This window comes from Ptiloglossa arizonensis, chromosome 4 (assembly GCF_051014685.1).
Source record: "Ptiloglossa arizonensis isolate GNS036 chromosome 4, iyPtiAriz1_principal, whole genome shotgun sequence".
In the NCBI taxonomy this organism is placed as follows: Eukaryota; Metazoa; Arthropoda; class Insecta; order Hymenoptera; family Colletidae; genus Ptiloglossa; species Ptiloglossa arizonensis.
The window spans coordinates 28,055,082-28,075,848 of record NC_135051.1 but is presented as its reverse complement, the minus strand read 5'-3'; the positions used below and the strand labels follow the sequence as shown (position 1 = coordinate 28,075,848).

The 20,767-nt window shown below is 37.5% G+C and overlaps 1 protein-coding gene across 7 annotated transcripts in view; it reads right to left on the bottom strand.

Annotated features, from left to right (window-relative positions):
• Pnut (septin 7-like protein pnut) overlaps window positions 1-20,767 on the bottom strand; it is a 34,644-nt gene that overhangs the window by 4,013 nt on the left and 9,864 nt on the right. For 2 of the 7 annotated variants that reach the window (XM_076308192.1, XM_076308191.1), the window contains exons 2-11: window positions 19,830-20,283; window positions 6,861-7,329; window positions 5,474-5,681; window positions 5,146-5,398; window positions 4,524-4,713; window positions 4,271-4,436; window positions 3,722-3,763; window positions 2,952-3,087; window positions 2,719-2,882; window positions 315-1,669 (exon numbers count right to left, since the gene is read on the bottom strand). In XM_076308192.1, the coding sequence (XP_076164307.1) occupies window positions 1,510-1,669; window positions 2,719-2,882; window positions 2,952-3,087; window positions 3,722-3,763; window positions 4,271-4,436; window positions 4,524-4,713; window positions 5,146-5,398; window positions 5,474-5,681; window positions 6,861-7,329; window positions 19,830-20,153 (2,112 nt within the window). In that variant the 5' untranslated portion in view covers window positions 20,154-20,283 and the 3' untranslated portion in view covers window positions 315-1,509. Of the gene's footprint in view, window positions 1-314; window positions 1,670-2,718; window positions 2,883-2,951; window positions 3,088-3,721; window positions 3,764-4,270; window positions 4,437-4,523; window positions 4,714-5,145; window positions 5,399-5,473; window positions 5,682-6,860; window positions 7,330-19,829; window positions 20,284-20,767 lie in introns of those variants that run through there. The other 5 variants (XM_076308194.1, XM_076308196.1, XM_076308197.1 and 2 more) reach the window with 5 other exon arrangements.

Sequence of the window (20,767 nt, the reverse complement as noted above, 5' to 3'; positions counted from 1 at the left end):
CAATTAATGAATTATTAAAACAGTGTAGCATATTTTTCAAATTGAGCTAGGTATACATATTGAACAAGGTATTTTACGCTCTTAGACAAAATTGCGACAAAACAAAAGTTTTAGGAATAAACAAACAAAATTATTGTTTCCGACAGCAATTCATAAAAATAAACATAATAATCTAATACGAGAAGCTTAACACTAAAAGATGTTAGAGAAAAGTGTTTTGTTTTTAAAGCCATATTAAAATAAACGAACAACATTTCTCCAGCATCTATCTATGTCACTTATGTTTATTCGAATAAAGGCTGAAAATAAGGACGACGAAAATGGTTAGTAAATGTTTTAGGAAAGCAATACATTTATTTAAGAAAAAAGATTCAATGATGAAGTTAACAATGTATAATAATCGTTTGCAAATAATGACTATTGGGCATGTGTGGCATTACCCTTTATCAAGCTGTCTCTCGATTGAATTCAAATTTTCCAGAAAAATCATATCTGGAGAGAAATACTAATTTATAAGTAATGGGAATGTCAAGACATACAAACTGGAATGTATGAACGAAATCAAAAAGTAGACAGCTTGTTCAGAGTTTACAATAACTTTTCGTACTCTACAAAATGTAGACATTATTGAGTTTATACATAGCAGACTCATGTGCATGAGTGTAATGCACATTGTAATGTATATAAAACAGTGATATTCATAGGAATATAAAGGTCTCTTGCATCTCTTACATAAAGTTTATCAAACTTTGTGCCAAAAATATGCCCATCTAAATATATCTACAAGATTAATGTTAGATTAGTATCGAAATTTTTCTTTGATATGGACCTTTCCTCCTACACTTTAATCTAAAATTCATCTTCTCCGACAATAAAAAGTCTATTTCTCGTACTTTTTCTTTGTTTTATAATGAAATGTCATTAATTATCAAACATTAAAGTGGTGCAAAATTTGTTATCTATATTCAGTTCTTTGATAATTAGACAAGCATCGGTGTAACAAGTGATAATTGTAAATATCATTTATCAGTTTGATTCTCAATTAATGAAGGCGATTTTTTTATCATTACTTAAGGTGTATGTTCATACTTTTGTGTTCAAGGATTTTCAGAATGCTTCGGCATTAAACTATCGTTTTTATTATTAAAATATTAAAAATAAAAAAAAATATAAGTCATAAAGATACTTGTTATTTACATTGAAACCAAAATATTTAATATGTAGTAGTGGTAATCAGAAGTAGTGTCTTTTTAATGATAACGTCCATGTAATCATTAAACGAAAATAACCGTAGAGAAATGTGAACTGTAATAGTATACAAACGTGTTTGTTACGTAATCAGTTTTTAGATTTACGTATACGCATATTGACATCTACAGCCATAATAAAGTAAGATGCGTATCAAATGTATAAAATGAGATCAATATAATTTGGATTAAAAATTTTAGTCCTTGGACACAGCGACGTGGAGCTTTTTTGTGAGTAAATGTAGACAAATTCTACAATCTACTAAGGATGCTCGGGATGTTGTATGACAAGCTGTATCTGTGTAGGGCTGTCTTGAGGTGATTTGAAACTGGTGTGACGGCGTAGGAGACTTCCTATCCCTCGGGAACCCCTCAATGTACCCCCGCCACCGCCAGATCCCTCGGAGGACACTGATCCCGTCCTAAATTAGGGACACCCCGATATGGTATACACACAACAAACAAACAAGCGCAAGCATGACATAACATTCGTTCGTAAAAAGCTATCTTCGATATATACACATAGATAGTATATACATATACTATCTATATACTATCTATTACAATAATACATGAGACATTCAGTGCTAGCTTTTAAAAAAGCGCAAGGGAAGAAAAGATATTTTCGATGACTGTTTTTATTTTACATAAACGTGGTGCATATATCGAACAGACATAACATACAACCTAGAACATATAGTAATTACGCTTTTTTCGAATATTCGAAATGATGTTTGAAAAAACATGTCCGTAATAATTTCTTTATGTTATATGAGCGAGAATGAGGGAACACATCCATTATTAGAAAAAATGAATATAGAAACAAAAGCACTTTAGAATATCACGTATTTGTACAGATTTAAACGATCTTTGTATACTATAACGAAAACTTATTAGCTCATTACCTCAGAATGAGACAACATTGTATAAGAATATTTACTGAATTGATTTCAATTAAGTTTAAAAAGATTGTTACGATGAATACACTTATTAATAATTATTAGTGATTTCCTGCTATTAGACTAGGCTGTGCTATGGAACAGTTTCTACTCTACTCTATTTGTATTCATCTCTGACGTTTTTAACGCTTAAATTTGTCAGACGATAATAGGAAAAGATTATAACCAATACTATTGAGATTAGTAGCGGTAAATTGTAATAAAATATAATTAATTATATTGCAAGCTGAATCATAAATGCTTTTATTGTACATATTTGGCTGAATGATTCTCAGAAGCAAAGACTTAAAGCACCTTGAAAATACTTCTAATCAAATGTTTGTAAATAATTTGTTTACTATGTATACAGCTTATTGAAGCACTTCGTCCATTTTCTTTACAAAATACCTTTCCATTCGTGCAAGAAGCATATTGTTTTTGTTTTTAATCATTTTAACACGGAAAAATGTATAACATGATTATAAAAATATAAACAACCAAAAGCAGACCTGTTACAGTCAAACAATACTTACTCTTTTGAATTCGCTTCCAGACTGCGCCTACGTAATTCTTCAATACTCTGTCCAGTTTGTTGCTCCCACGTTAACTTTTCAGCCTCGTATGCTCGTCTCTTTTCCTCCAATTCACGCACTTGCTGTTCCAAAGAGCGTCGCATTTGCTCGTGCCTTCTTTGCAACTGTGAACAGATATTTTATTGCTTGAATGATTGGAAACGCGTATACATTAAAAGAATTCCGATACTTACATCTGCTTCTGAATCCTTAAGTTTTTGTTTCTTCTCTCGGACTTTCATTTCAAACACTTGCTCCATGTCAATTTCCATTTTCTTCATTTTATTCTCGTGCTCTCTCTTTTCTTCCTCTAACTGAGCCAGAGGATTCCTAAAAAATACATGAAAATTCCAAATTCAAAATAATTGTATACAGATATAAATATTGTCTATAAATCTTTTCCTTCTTTTACTAACCATTTAGTTGAAAATGTAAATTGTGTTCTGATATACAGAACTTATATATGAGTATGGATGTAACAAGGAAACAGAACTAGAATTGTATTGTTTAGGTCAACATCAGGGATAAATATTTATTGAAAAATACTAAAATAAAATGTGTACTAAAAGCAAGCATATTCTTATAGTATACCTAATAATACTAAATATAGCTAGCAACTTATTTTTTTGTTAAAATGAAAGTACAAATTATATAAAAAACATTTTATATTGCGAACTACTCACAAAAACTAAATGTTTAATTAGAGGGTTCACTATCCATATAATCTACTTATTTATCCAACCTAATAATAAATTTTTATTATAATGTTGGCAGTTTTTATTTTACAAGTTGATATACGTAATGGCCTCTCTCCTTTTGTATACTAACAAATTTAAATAATATGGAGTGAACCCCCCATAACTAAATAAATGCATCAAAAACTAATGCGCAGTAAATAGAAACTGGACAAGGCTTGTGCACACAAAACTATATTACACGACCCTGGGCTTATTAGAAGACTTACCACACTGTCATGAAACTGTTCATCACTCCTGGGGGGCACAAACTAACCAATAAGAAATCAGCATTAAAATTCAAGTAGCGGATGTATTATTAAAAAATGTATTTTCAGGATCACTTTTGTCTCTAGCTTAAACTATAATATGTCTTAACAAGATTTCTAATATTATTTGACTTTAAAATATGACTTACAAAGGTAATCTTTATCCTTTGATAGTTTGCATGCACAAGCTTTTTTAAATTCTCATAGTAAAAACAAAAACAAAACGCTACAAGCTTTTTGTAATCATTTGCGTTAAAAAAAGAAAAAAAAAAAAAAGAAATCGTTGTAATTAACTTATTACAGGAATATCATTGTTTATGTGTTACATTGTATTTTTTGTTCTGTACTTATCGATTACCTAAATGCACATTTTAAATTCCATGTTTTAAATTCATAAAATCCATATTTATTTTTTAATAGTCTTATATTGTAAGTATATGTATATGATGTTTTCTGTCTGATGAAATAACACCGAAACGTTATATATTGAAAACGGTAGCATACACTTACTTATTTGAAACTTTTGTCGGCTTTCCATCCACTCCAACACCTGCTAACGTGCGACACCGGAAATTTTCGTAATGCACGTTATTTGTCACGTCTTTCAAATCTTGCAAATGTGTTCTTATTACCATATTTCGAAGGGCAATGAAATCGCAGTGCTCTAAATTTTCCACTATTGAAAGAAAAAGGACATGATTCTTTTGGAAGTTTTAAAAAGAAATTACATTTTGAGCGTTTATAAATTTACAGAATTGCGCACCTTCCGCGATTCCCCAAGGATACTTTCTTCCACGAACTTTCCTACCATCATGTTCAACGACAGTATTTGCACCCACTACCGCAAACGGCACTCTGTCTCTAAGAACTTTATGCAGTTTACTTTCTTCTTCTTCCTCTACTTCTGGAAACTCGTAGATTTTGATCTTGTGTTGCGCTATCTCATTTAAAATCTATATAATTAAAAACAAACACCGTGATTTTGAAATGTTAAAATGTTGAATTCCTGACACGAATAGTACATTCTGTAACAAATTTTTATCATGAGTGCTAGCAGTTTTTCTTTTACAAGTTTATTATTACATAATTACCTCTTCTTTGTATACAAACAAATTTGAATAATACGGTAGAATTTCATGGTATTAAAAAGAGGCGTAGCTAGACGAATTCGTAACAAAAGGAATGAAAAATTTCTTACGTCGTGATTTAATGCCGAAACGTAAAGATATAAATATTGATCTGCACTAATAACCCTGGCTGACAATAACCCTACACTATATCATATATGTAATATTCTTTGTTATATTGTTTAATCTCGAAAAGTACATTTTGCCAGCATTCATGTGTTACTGAATACATCTTATTAGCAATAAATTAATATATACCTGTTTCTTAAAATGAGCACATTCGTCTGGCGTCATGGTGTCTGCTTTCGCAATGACAGGTATGATATTAACTTTATCGTGAAGACGTTGCATAAACTCAACGTCCAGTGGTTTTAAGCCATGGCCAGAAGGTGCGACAAAGTAAAGACAGCAATGTACCCGACTGTCCGGGATTTGCCTTCTCACTACACGAGATTCAGCATTCAGGAACTCCTCGTATTTTGATTCTATATACTCAATTACTGGTACCCAACTGAAATAAGAATATACACCTTATTAAATCTATGCTTTTGTTTCTAATTACGAGTAAATAGATAAATAAAGTTACCAATTGCTATTGTCGACTGCATCGCCAAAACCAGGTGTATCAACGACAGTCAAGGTAAGGTTCACGCCGTTCTCCTTCAACAGCACTTTACTAGTTTCTACAGCTACGGTTTTCTTAACCCTGAGACTAGGTCCAGGGTACTCGGCACTATATATATCGGCGAGAAACATTGAATTGATCAAAGTTGATTTGCCTAGTCCCGATTCCCCTAAATAAACAAACAAACAAAAGAAAAAAAAAAACGGAAATTAAAAATCGACAATTAGCGATAGTTCCAATAGATGCGCAACGTTTCTTTAATAAACCATTTCGAGATATTTACTTCTAAACACCAAACGGTACCCTGACCTTTCAGTCGCGTACCTTGAACTGACCAAAGTGCCGTGCCTTCTCTTTCAAGGATAAACGTTTCAATTGCTCTATTTACGGAGAAATGATTCTGTTTATATCAGTACTAATAATAGCGGCACTGCGCCTATATTCTCAAATTTCCAACTTTCGTCTCGGTGAACGTTTATCGCGATAATTTTCATACCATTGTGCTTACTATTACGTGTAACTAAATGCACGAAGAAACAAATGTTGAAAAGAAAGAGAAAATGTTCAATTTATCTGTAATATTCTCTAAACGTCTAATAATTGGAAACTAACTAAAGTAAGATTAATATAAGAAGGTAAAAGAGAGTAAAAATGAGAACCTCTACTACTCGAAAACGGCCCTAATTTAATCGGATGAAAAAGTGTTTCGCACATGTTAAGCAGATGGAAGTCCGTAAGGCAATATCCTTTACGAAATTGAAATACCAACCGGAGAGATACGGATCTCTTTGTCTTTCGATCTCGGGAGGCTCAGAAAAAGAAAACAAACATCCATTGTACGTTCGTTTGCACAATGGACATTAATGAAGGGAGACGCACGAAATCATAGTATGCATTTTTCGCATCCCATTTGCAAAAACGAATTCACTCCAGAATAAAAAGAATAAACATGTGTCCCCCTACGTTAACGGCCATTACTTTCATGCGCAATCCTTTCATTTGATGCTCGTATTCTTTTCAAAATCTGTACGCGAAGTAAGGGAACCACATCAAGTAAATCTACTAGTAGCATACTGATCGAGATAATCGTAAAACCTTGGATTTATATCTATATATAGTTAATAATGTACGATTTTTTAAACTATTTATGAAACGTAGAGATCATTTTGAGTGGAAAACCCACACGGAATACACAAAGTTTGTTTATAGATGATACTGCAATTACTTCGATCAGTTTCAGTGGTCGATCGAGTATTGGTGCAAGTTAATGAAAAGATGGTAAACGTCAAAATTTTTGTTGATAGATACGCAACGAACTGGATTCGTTGACAAATTTAAGCATACTAACCAACGACCATCAGCGTGAAATCGAACCCCTTTTTAACGGCCTTTCTGTAAACTTGGTTGGGTAGGTTTGCAAACCCCACGTATCCGTCGAGTTCTTTGGACTTGGTCGGCGGCGTTGGCCGTGGATGATGGAGTACAGTGGCCTCTTTGTTGGTGTCGCTGGTTCTGCTAGACTCCCGCTTATTGCTGTCCTCTGACGCATCATTTTGGTTCAAGATCACCGTGGACGGAGGTAATCGGGGCTTCGAGGTAGGTGCCGAAGATGTGACGCTAGTGTAGACGGTCGAGGAGGCTGATGGCGCTGTGTTAGGCGAAGTGAGGGTCGTGGACGTCGTAGTCGTCGTCGATGACGTGCTCACCGACGACGGGGACTGCGATGGTGGTTGGGGTGGCGGTACCGACGGCACAGACGGTGATGATATTATTCCAGCGTTGTCACCTTTGAAGAATAGCTCACGCTTCGCCTGTATCTGAAAATAAAGAGACACACATATATGCCTATTAATAGTGGATATTTGACAAAAATCGTACACCAATGGCCTTCGTTCTCGTATTACGTTACTAATTTCGTTCGATAAAAAATAAATATTCATCTGCTCCAACAGCCGTGATTAACACGCGAAGATAATATTATTCGATTCTCTTGCATTGAATATTTTAAGATACCTTGTAGAGAAAGTACTCGAGCTACGATTTAATCATTCGCGATCCGAATTATTCGAAATAAGTAACTCCATAGACTATCCGGTACAATCTGTAAGTTTTATACGATTATAATTGATTTTAATACATCTCTTTGTAAACGATAACGATTTCTTTTTATAAAGAATAACTGTTTTCAGGCAAATGTTTGTAAAGAGTAAATATATATGCTTTACAGATTTTTGTCTATCTTCATTTTTTATTGTGCATGTAAAGCAATGGTATCGTAATATAAACAGGGTAAAGATACATTATGTTGCATCGCTTGTTTGCTTGCGATCGATAAGTTTTGAATATAGTAAGAACAAGCTATGGTCAGGTTCGAGTGCTCTAGTGTCTTATGAACTTCCGGCCGGAAGTGGACTCTGTTCAAAGTACTAAATACAGGCCACAATATGCTCGACAAGTCGAGGTACATAAGTCGCGTGAAACATAGTATTGTACAGATGGACGAAGACGAATGTACGAGTGGTAACTTGTTCGTGCAGTTTGGAAACATATAAACACATTCACCGCGTTGGATTTGAATGCTACATCGTCCTTGTAAAACTTTTAAATCCATAGAGAGAAGTTCTATTTTTATTTCCGTTTCCACTACCAAATACAGAACGTGAACGTATTACGTGCAAATAAATCGGTTCGGACGAAATTTTATGTTCCGTATGTTTATCAAGGTCGGCGAGAAACGCTGAAAAGAGCGCGCTCGCAAAAGCATTTCTGTGCGAAGCGCGCGGTAGAACCTTTTGCGATCTCATTGCATTCCGTGGCGTCAAAGAGAGGCGCTCTCGTGGCTAGACGAGCACAAAACAAAAGGAGTGAAAAATTTCCTACGCCGCGGTTTAATACCGAAGCGTAGAGGAAGAACGCGCGCAGAGAATCGTAATATGCTACGCGTTCCGTTACGATTCGATCCTATCCCCGCTGAGAATATAAAGTGTATAGCTGGTCCGGGCTCGTTAAGGCGCGGCGGAACGTGCGTAAGGTCAAGGCGGAAACGAACGACGCGCCGGATTTTTTATTTGCTCGTCTCGTGAGTAATGCGAAACCTTTTTCCGGTACATATTTAAAGTACGATTAAACGGCTTTTTCTTAACGATTGTTCAAACATATAAAGTGTCCCGAAGCACATGGTGCAACTCAAAAGAAACCAATTTCTCGTCCGGAAATAAGTTGAACAACTAGAATACAATTATTTTACAGGAGACTTTCTTCTCGTTCCTCGAGAGAACCGAATAAAATACCGAGGCAGGCATGCACCTATTTATGTGCTTACTAGTTTTTTTCATCCCTCGTTCGTTTCTTATTATCGACGGCGGTAATACGCTCGTGTCGCTTACACAGGCCGCGCATCGTATATCATACGGTCGTTAAAAGAGTTTTTAGTTTCACGATTTGCCGACCGCGTCGCAGGTGAAGCTTTTCTCGCCGGGCAAGTGTCGCACACACGAGAACTGTGTTTCAGCTGAAACGCTTTGCTTACGGAAGCGGTGCAGAGTCAACGTACGAACGATTGCACTTTGAAGGTGTTTTACACATACATAAATAGTAATCGGCAATGCCAGACTGCATACGCGAGGTAGCAGCACCGAGTGTATTTTTTTCGGGCGAAACAGAGAAGATTATTGCACGTTAACGGACGAATTTTTCGATTCGATAAATTGAACGCGGAAACTTACGCTTTGCTAGAGTCACTCTATAAAAAAAAAAGGACTAAGCTGTTGTACAGGAAACAAAGTAAAAAACATGTCAGACACGCGTATTTCGTGGCAGCTAAAAATATACAGCGTGGTCAAACTAGTTTGGGATACGCCGAGTGGCGTCGATCATGAGTGGCCTTTCTCTCTCTTCGGGAATCATTTCCACGAAAAGGCTGGAGGAACGTTGATTACTTGAGACGCTCTTTATTTATAACACAATGTAACAAAGAGCGTACACGCGTTGTATCCAAGAGAAGTCTCTGGGAATCGGAGACGCGGTCGAACCGAGTGCAGCATCGTAGAACAGAAACCGGTCCAGTGCGCATGAGACTGCACCACGAGACAGCCTCATTCCGAAATCCCTTGAAAGATCTAAGTGTGGTGGTGGCGGAGACGGTGAACACATTGTGACAATTTATCCGTGCGATTGCCTTCCTTTCTTAAATCTCGAGTTTTTAATTCTACGGTTAAAAACACGGAAGAACGAAAAGTCAAAGAAACTTTTCGGAAAATTCTTTCCTTCCCACCCTTCGCGTGTGGGATGAGCTTTCAAACGAACAATACGGTTGGCGACCGTTGCGTAACCGGTGTCGGTACAATCAACGAAAATGTGTAGCACGAAATAAACGTTAAACTGTATTTACTGTCGCAAACGATATGCCGAATCCGCGCATCGATAAAGCATGAATTATCGTAATCCTTTACGGACTTTTGTACACAATAATTCGTTGACATTGTCATCTCTTGAAAGTAAATGTTTACTCGTTGTCCTCTTATTTGATGAAATATACGTGTGTCACAACACGTTCTACCAAGCAAGGGTGAACTGCCTCAAAATACCACGATACAACCCGAATGGTGCTTTCCCTTGAAAAGGAAAGGGAGTGTGACCCATTTCAAGGTATTTCATCTTATCGTGAAGAGCATCTGTACGAAGTTAATGTGTAAACGGGGAACTGTAGATAATAAAAGAGTATTTGATCCGAATAAACGTCACCGTTAGAACGCAATCTTCACTGCTTTTATTCGAGCCTGTGCGGTAATTCATAGGCGAATAAATAATCTATGATTTTTATGTGGAATAAAATGTCGGTTAGGAGAACAGGAAAATCGCTACGCCAAAGTCAAAAGGCTCGTATTAAATTTGTCATTAATTAACTGGTTATATTTCAACCGAGAGTCACAAGGACTATGTAAAATGAAAAGAGCCACTCGTATCGAAGTGGTCCGGAACAAAGGGATTCGGACGGGGAGAAGAAACGTTCTTGCTTTTTTCCAGGGAATCGATTCAATCGACTATTCCACGATGATGACTTGCCCTGCGGAGACTCGCCAAGAGATTATTGACCTGCACTCTACTTTCGATTCTGCCGCCATTGCTGCTGACTGCCCGATCCCATATGATTTGTACAGATTGCCATCGTGCGAGAAATAAAATAATTCCGACCGAGACCGACCGAATTTCACAGAAAGAGTTATCCTGTTGTTAGAATATTCGCAGTTTTGGGAGATTTTTAATTTATTCCAGGAGAAAGAGTGACCTTTATCGTGATTGAATCTTAAATAAAAATTAACGCGCAACAAAGATAGTGTTGAGAAATGGTGAGACAAACCTTAGAAACATTGTACCTAGAGTAGTACATCACCCAATGTTACCTTGTATACGATTTCTGGTTAAATTGATGCAATTCACACGCGACATTTTTTATTCCTTTGGCTATTTCGATTCAAGAACGAATGTTAGACCGAGTTATCAGAAATAATTTCACACCGGACATTTTATATGCGATCGATTACGAGAAGAAGCACAAGTTTGCAATCGATGCGCTAAATCAGTGATTAAGCGATGCTCGACAATTCCGTGCTGGAACATCTACATGGCTTCGTTCGTTCCTCTCACGATTCCATTCAAAAGTATCCTCGTGAACTGATATCATAGACACAATAGAACCTTAAAGACCGTCTCAGTGAAGTACAGATGGCTTCCGTGATCGTGGAACACCTGTCGCGTTCCTTTCCAAAGGTGCAGATAAAGCATAGATAAGATAAATCAACCGACACGAACGCGCGATTCTCTCCGCGGCAGATGTTAACCGCGTTAAGACAGATGTTAACTATGTCTCCTCGAATAAACTAAGTAATTGGTCGTTTAAGTGACTCGCTGAACAAGAGACCGTTCCAATTTTTTATTAGCATTTTCGTCATTTACAAACAGCAATCGGTTTAAATAGCTTGAATTTTATACTAATCGTGACTCTTAATTATAGCTTCTCGACCAAAGTTGGACTTAATAATCGATAAGTCGTACGTTTACTGGGTCGGGTGTTTAGTTGATCCGACTCGTTGTCGTTATCTTTGCCGCTGGTATTCAGCGATCGATTTAATCAACTTGAATTTTCGTTAATTGCGATAACTTGATCCGCAACGTTGGTTTTTTTTTACATTACCGAACGCAAGAAAAAAATGTCAAATCCTCTCGTATGAAAATATTCTTAGTATCCCGTTGATTTCCCAACGGAAATGAAACGTTGTTCTTCTACGAGAACGAGAGAAATTTGAGTGCACGACACTTTCTACACATCTCGCGCTATGTTTGAAGAGTCCCTAGTCGCGAGATAACAAAGTTGCGATCTGTCAGAAATCGGTGGACGATTTGTTGATAAGAATAGCTTCCTGCGTCGAGAACAAGTTCCAGGCGTAGCGAAGCTCGATGAGCGATGTTGATGTTAAACAGAACCCTTGATAACTCGTAGAAGAATTCTACATTTCGTACTAGCGAGCAAAGAAAAACAAAATATGTTATGAGAAACGCAAAATGATGTAAGTTTTGTCTGCAAACGCATCTTAAACTGGAAGTTACTTTCGTACTATATTAAACACGTCCACTAAAGTACAATTTACAGTGTACACAAGTTTCTGATAACTTCAGAATACTAACTTCGAATGCCTTGTACATCGAATCAATCGGATAAACCTAATTCCCGCCCTCACATGTTGACATCTTATGGATAAATATATTGGTGGGTCAATTGGAGTATGTTAAACGGAATTTTGTTCTAATTATAGCTCAATAAAATTTCCAACGTCCGAAAGATTTAATATTCTATACAGCTAAATATAATTAAGGGAGTTACCTGCTTAGATGACCTTATAGTTTAGCAAGGTGTTCAATGCCAATTGAACATTCGCTACAAATATTACTATACTTTATATATTGACTGTTTAACGAAACATGAATGTAATTTCAGTGAGATGAAACCCTTTTATCAGAACAAGGTCAGATAAGAAGTTTTTTAAATATAAACTTTCTTTTGTAGTTTGAATAGAGTTTGTTTTCAAAGATCAACTCTGTTGAAACACACCTCATCTTTTACTAAGCGCATCATCATGTAAGTGTCAATTGTTCTCAATAGTATTATCCATCGCAATGATAACATACATGTGCATATAAGTCACAGTTTTATGGAGTAACTGAGACGAAGTTCACAGTTTATCTAAAGGGTAACTCAATTTATAATCGACACCATAAATATCCTATGAAAATGATTAGTAGTAATGGCCTGTTTTTCTTTATCCAAAAAAAAAAAAAAAAAAAAAAAAAAAAACAAAGAAAAAAAAAATTTAGAAAATAGAGAATTAAAAAAAAAAAACAAATAAAAATATTTCCCCATTTCGATCAACGTCAAATAATTCAAGTACTATAAAATAAATTCAAATGCGAATCTGTTTTCACAAATTCGTGAGCAACAGACGATGCAAGGCGTCGTCGACTCGTAAAGAGAAGAATATTTCTCTTCCACCGGTGCAGTATTGTATTCTGAATGCTACGAGCACGCCGCGCGTTCACGAGTACGGAAGAAGACACTCCGACAAAGAGAGCTCGATGTAGAACGCGCTCGACCAACTGCCAGTATGAAAAAATCCAGACTTCGTAATCGGCTCTACGATCCCATTGCCATCGTTGGTATGCAATAGTGCGGTGTCGTAACGCAAATCATGTGCACAGATAAGGCAGATTAGATTCCGATGCGTACACTTGTCAGCCATCATTCTAAAAGCGATTAATTCATACATATTTATAAACAAAAGCGCTCTTCAGAGAAGGAGAAATGTATCCAGGAGATACTTATCCACTAAGTATCTTTCTGCGAAGAGACTTTGTCTGTCGCACTGTACTCAGGCCGCGTCACGCACTCTAGATGCGTTGTACCTCTTGTTTCGTTGAAGATAGGAAAAAAAATAATAGAGGAAAAGTTAAATGGTGTAACAAGGTCTATCTCGCTATGAGCTTAGTTCTCTCAGAAGTATAACAATGCACATACGCAGAAACGCGATTGCATTTTATTTTTCATGGGACGATCTTTTTTTCCCTTCTTGTCGATTCTCCTGCGGTCATTTTAAGTACAAAAATATTAGCGATAGTGGTGATCGCGAAACGAATACTTACAAGATATTTCTAACGAATAAATTTAAATAAAGGGTTGAGAAAATTGGTCCAGTAACATTTCTATACCCAGGATAACAAAGAGAATCGATTCGCGTAAAAAAGAATATACGGTTCCCCTTAAAAAAAAATACAAAAATGATGACGATGATAATAATAATAGAGTTGCACCTTCGTAAGAAAGATCAATTTTTTCATTATTCGACCTAATTGCACGATGCAACTTGTACATCTCCTAAGAAAATTGGTATAATCGAAATAAATAAATATTCGAACGAGGCAGCTTTGATCTATTTTAGAACGAAACCCGCGCGTTTTGCTACAAGTCACGACAAAGCGCTTACTCTTTATCGAGTAAAATAATAACCAGCCATTTACAATCATCGCTCTCCAGATTTATTCTGAACTTTATTCCAGAATTTATCGGCTCTTTATCTTTCCTCCCCAACTATCTTGAAGCAATCTTGTCGAGCGATCTTCGCAACGTCGAGTAAGATATCGAATCTTTCGTGTTAACTCAATGAATCAACTGTTTCTCGACTCAAAAGCGGAGTTGCTGCCCTTCGCAAAAAGCACGTTGTTTCTGTTTGGTTTTTGAGCGAACGAGAACGAGAGACGGGGCAAGAGAACTCTTTCGTTTCCACGACGACGGCACGCGGGAATTTATAGGAATTGCGCGCGAAACACGTATCGGCAAACTTTCCGGAGACTAGTTTCACACAAATTTCAATGCCGACACGACCAGCTCGGGGATTCATCGTTCGTGAAGAATTCAACGCAAATTGAACCGCGGACGACTGTGCACGACGCTATAAATCTGGGCTACGCAAGCTAAAGCAGCGATGATAATTGTAAACGACGCGTTCTATACGCTCGGCAATTTATTAGCTTCGATTTTCAAGAACTTGGACGTGCTACGACCCGCTGATAAAAAGAATTATTTCTTCGAACGGAACGAGGTTAACGTTAAAGTAACATACTTCCATCGTTTTCTTTTGTCACGCGAAGACCGTTCCATGGAATCAAATGCTGTTAAAAGAAATAATCATAACGAGAAATAAAATTAATTGTTCGTAATCGTGGAACTCTACTGTCGTTGCACCGAAAATTTTAATAAAATTTGGAAGAGTAGCTTAGTCACTGGATTCGAACGCAGACTCTCCTCCTATGAAGTAACCGCTCCTTGCACTCGCTCGCCACACCTCCTTGTAAAATGCACAAACATAACACTTTGCCGACCGCACGTTCCACGCAAAGACTTACACCAGCCACCGGCGACTTTTACCAGAGTTTCAATCTAACGAAAGCTTCCAAAACTGTTCTTCCTTCTTTCGTACAGAATTGTTAGATTTATTATATATAATTGTATAGATTATATTCACTCAAATAAATTAAAAGATGTACGATGATACAACGATCTAGCTGCCAATTGACAAAGTCACATATATGTGATAGCGGCCGTTGCTGTATTAAGAACGTTTATAGTTCAAGTATCTATCGTGCACAAAAGATGCACATCGGAATAAAATATTTGACAGAATGTCATCGCACATTCTCTTGATTCACCTCGGTCAAATTTCATCAAAATTCTCGAGGCACCTGTAGGACCCCTCATAAAAGAGACCTTGCAATAAAGCTGCAAGTTCGGTAAAAATGAATGCGCACGAACCATCGCCCCTCTGCTCTTCAAACACTAGTGGGACTCGCTGCGTAACCGCAGGATCGATACGCGTCGCGATCGTGGGAAGGAAAAGGGAAACTCGAAATCGCCTTTGTGCCCTCCGGTTTCCATGCGAGCAACTAGGTCCGTGCCAGGGACCCCGGTAACCCAATAACTCTGTTACCGGACGTTCCGGCGCTCGTTCGCTTTTCTAATCGTGCTTCAATTTTTATATCTCTCCGATCAGCGTTCCATAGTTGACTTCTCGTGGAGACCACGGACCGAAAAATCGATTTGGAAGCAAGGATCAACGACACGTTATCCCATAAATACCCGAACTTACGTATTAATTAATTCCAGATTACGTTTTCCGTTAATTAGTAATAATAACTAGGCAAATAAAATTTAATAATTCCCATCGTAATTCAACTCCCGTACGTTGAATTCTTCGATTCGATGTACAACTAATCGCAATTCAAAGTGGAGTAAGTGGAGACCACAAAGTAAACATTCTACACCTACTGCGCAGGGTATTCGAAGACACGGTATAAACTATTTGCAAGAGTGGCATCTACACTTCAGTCTTTTAGACATTGAACGCTGACCCTACCTACTCGTAACCCAATTTGCGTAAAATTTACTGGCTAAAGGTTACATTTTTCAGCTTCGCGTTTCGCGTGTCCTCGACTCGTACGAATCTCCTTAATTAACGCTCTGTCGTAAGGGCGTACCGGCTTCGTGAAATTCTATCGTCAAGACGTTGTGTCTCGCACGTGCCAGCACAATATCCTGGCTAATTTCGTTCAATTAACGTCGACTACCCTGGAGTCCAATGTTCCAAACGAGCCCACCGTGCAAGATTAGACATCGAGGTACTTCGAAATCAGCTCGTTAATCCCTAATATCAACCGAGCTACAGTTACCGAACGACCGGCTTCATCGATAACTTAGAAACGATTCGTAATAGTTCCACGGAAATCGTTTTAAAATAGTGATCATCTATCACCGATGCAAACAAATTTGCAGCGAATGCAAATAGTTTGCAGGAATACGCGAGATAACTTTCTCGTCGCACACATGGTCGTATCCACGGAAACTTTTTCCTTTCATAAGAAATACGTAAATGACACGTGATACATTTTCCGGTGGTCAACTAAAATTGCAAAGTCGGAGACCAAAACAATTCGTGGCCGAATCGTTTTTTGTTTTTCCTCTTTTTGTCTCTCTTCGTTTTGTTTCGTTTCATTCGAGTCGTTCGCTGTTCGTGTAAAACGGTACGCGTAACGCGCAGAAACGCCTTACAAACAGTTATACGCATATATTCCGCACGAAGGGTTGAAAATACCACGGAACAAGGAACGCGGACGTTGTTTGGGGGAAAAAAAATGGGGAGAAAAAGTGGGACGCGCCCTGCTTTTCTGAAAAGGTACTTCGTGAGTCGGACGGGCAGATGGCGGGTTTCCCCTTCGTGTTCCACGGAATCTCACCAGGGTCGTTCGGACGTATTTACACACACGCCGGAGGTTCATCCTCGTGTTTTTTCGACGAAACCTAAACTCAAGGTTTTTACGAAAAAAAAGAAGTCGAGTAACGATCGCCTTAATTCTCATCCATGTCTAACTCTTTAGGCCGTTCTAACTAATCTTATACGCTTGAAAACTGTTACACTATTACTACAAATAAGGAATATATTTTTATCGTGTAAGTTTCTAACGAGTTGCATTCATAGACACACATGATATTTTGGAAAGTAGATTGAATCGAAAGAATTCTATATTTTCAAAATGACATAATTCTTTGATTACTATGTTACTTTAATGATAATAAAGTACACAAAGTCTACACTGTATATTTAACGCAAACAGAATCATACGTTCTTCGAAATTCTTGAAAAGTTTACTAATTTTTGGAAACTAACGATTGATACAAAAAGAAGACAAAGAAATCCTCAAAAATCTTTTAACGAGGCATAATTCTCGAAGACAGAACAATGATCTTATTTAAGGTCGGCGGTACTTTCGGAAGTAATAAATTTTCGTTTTATCGAACAGACACACTCTCTCTGCCTTTCTTGGAACGTATATCCACCGTTTCATCATCGGTGCATGCGGTAAGAAAATCATAAGGAATGATATTTCGTACCCGTCTTTTAAAGAAAAATCGGGATACTTCAAGGCACGATTCAAACCATGATCGAATTATCGCTACGAATTTTGTGTGTGTGTTAAACATTTGTTAGATGACAAGCGATAAGTGACAAGCGTTCGATTTAAACATCACCTGAATTGTATATCTTTCTTCGTTCTATGAGTCACGAATTACAGTGTATTTTCCTATTGTCTATAACGCACGAGGGTGGGACCCTTGACTAAGCCGCCCCCGTGGTTACACAAGCCTGTGCCCTTCTTCGACGAAAATATATGTACGAGGGGTGACCATGTGGGCTCTTACAGTGATTCTCAAATTTTCGGGTGACTCGTGCTACTGAAGGAACTGTTCTGGGATACACGAGAAAAGTGAATCATCGATCAAGTACATTCGAATATTTCGTGCGGGCCAAATATCTTGAAAAACTCGAAAATACAATTTGGATAACTAGATTATTATTCGAATATTCGACATATTCTGTATGTGACCAAAATTTCTTAAATTATTTTTAAACAACACAAGCACAACGACAAACAATTTGAATTATCTGCATCGACACGCAGAATTAATGTTTCCAGTAAGTTCTACAGAATTTGATTGTTAAAGGAGGGTAAAAATAACACGCTTATGGGGCGTGGTTTGAAGAATTGAAAGCACATGCTTGACGCGAAAGACCTGGCAAGAGGAATTAAAAGTTAAGTCCCTCTCGCGAAAGCCCATGAAAATCGAGATAAGAACGCTACCATATGTTCCACCCTCGCAGTGTTTCTCCATCACTCCCTTGTGGATCCTACTGGCAAATCTCTCACTCTTTACTCTCTGTCACACTCTTCTGCGCACAACAGCGGTAACAGAGAAACCACATAGAGTAAACTTGCCACGTGTTCTCGACAGAGATTCTCATAGATCTGACTCATTTGTGACGTGCAATTATTCCATCAATGCAACAACAAGCCCTTGAGCAGAATTTATAGAAATGTATAAAAATATCAATTACCTGAACTACAATAACATTTCACGACTTTTACAATTTTATCTCTGTTTTACAAACATCCAGTGTATACAAGTATTCCTTCTAATTTTCCATAGTTTGCCGCTGTTTTTGCGGCATTTACGTTTCGTGGCGGTAGCTAAAGTATACATATATCGTATCGTACCGATCGGAACGGTAATTTCTTGTTTTTCTGGAACGCCATCGAGACCCGACTTAACTGGACTCGTGAGTCACAGCCAGTTTTCTCATAGAGCCACGAGAACAGAATAAACGGAACGATCACGTGGGTCCTTTATGCGGGGTCTTCGAGTGGCGAGACGAGCGACCTCCAGTGTGACAGAGGTATAAGATTTGATTCTTCGAGAAGCGAGATTGAGTTACGGAGTCACGAGGTACGTGACAAAACTCCCATCTGCCACCCGAAAGCTGTAACGACTTCTACGGAAAATCGTGACCTCGCGCGGCGAAATCCATGCTTGATACACGCCGTTTAAACAATTGCATTTAAACAGTTAAAAATGACAATTAGTAAGAAAATAATATCCGATTTCAAAATTTGAATGTACGCATTTGACGTCTAAAAATTGTCAAGTATGTACACATGTAAAAAACTCTGAATCGCTCGAAATTGGATTTCGCAATTTATCTCACGGTATACACGAGAAATGTAAATGAAAACTACGCTAACTTGAAAACATGCACTAAACAAAATGTCTGAATACGTTATATGCTCTGTAATCGAAACACTCGCAATTAAAATTCACTACAGCTTTCGGTTGCAATTAATCTCTTTATAATTAAAGTGTGTTGATTTGCTATTTTCATAGACTTATCGATTTTAGATTTATGAGAAAGCAGTTCTACGACAGCTACGATTGAAAGTTCTACGAGCCAACACGTTAAACGTACCAATTTAAATTGATCGATATGAAATGTAACACACGAACCAGTTCCGGCAATTTAGAACGAATTGCTATTATCGGTAGCAACGAAATTCACGTTTCAAACCCCGACATTACTCGTTATTAGCAATAACTATAAATTTATGTTTGTTTAAATTAACCAGTTCAATTAACGTCGACGAAATACAATACAAACTAAAACGATCCTCCTCCAAAGTACAAAATATGAAACTGAAAACTCTCATGTGTCTAATTACGCAGAAAAATTATTAGTACGTATACATATATCTCCAATCCTCTTATTATTAACAGCCTACCAATGACAACTACTTTCTGTATATGGTATTTCTTCCATAAAACATAGATCGCGCAAACGTAACGAAAAATAAGTCGTCAAAGAAAAGGAAAGATGCTCGGGCTTACCGACGTGGTGTCGCCGTTCGCCTTTTCTCCATCTAGTATCCTCTGCCTGAGGGCAAGCCTGTCGAGACTCGCCAGCCTGTAACTACCACCGACATCGCGATCTCTGTTCAATCGTTCGGTCGTGCTGGCGTTGAAGCTGTACGTGTGTTTCGGCAATGTTGGTGGCGGCACTTGTCGCGGTTTATCGCGGTTCAGCATCGAATTGCTGCTGTACAAGAACGATGAATTGTTCGACGCGGTCCGCGTGGAGGACGACACGCTGATCGAGGTCTTTATGCCGTTACTCTGAGTGCCAGCGGAACCGTTTTGATTTTCGGTCGACATTTCCACAAGTTTCACGCGAATACTAATCAACACAATCTTCTGTCTTTTTTCTATCCTTTGTGTCCTTTCTATCACCAGCCAAACTGATAATGGAGGTTTAAGTCATGTTTTTCAAGGTTTTTTGTTTTACCTAAGAATGGAAGGGTCGTGAGTTAGCATAGTCGAGCTTCAATTGTGCATATAAGGATATTTTCAATTGATATGACGCATCGTGAAAATGTAAATACTTTTAACAAATTTGTTCCATAAAAGTAGACTCAAGGGAGCCAATGTAAGAAAAAAAACGGGCGTATCTACCATAAAAAGTGTTCCTTCGCTATAACGATGAAAATTTGTTATGCGGTTACTTTTTTTACTTGATATTTGTTTCTGCGATCCATGAGACTGTTGCTCGACGCGTTTTCCGAATATTGAAACGTACACTTATTTCTCAGACTGAAACTGACAGTGAAACTGACAGTAAAAATGACAGTGAAAATGACAAAGGAATTGATGTTCTCTTATGTACTAGTAGTTTTGTACAAAGTATGCAAATGGAAGAAAATTGAGAAGTATTTGACAAGTTGACCTTGCCCTAAGTCACGATTTCGATTGTTTTTCCATAAGTTAAATGA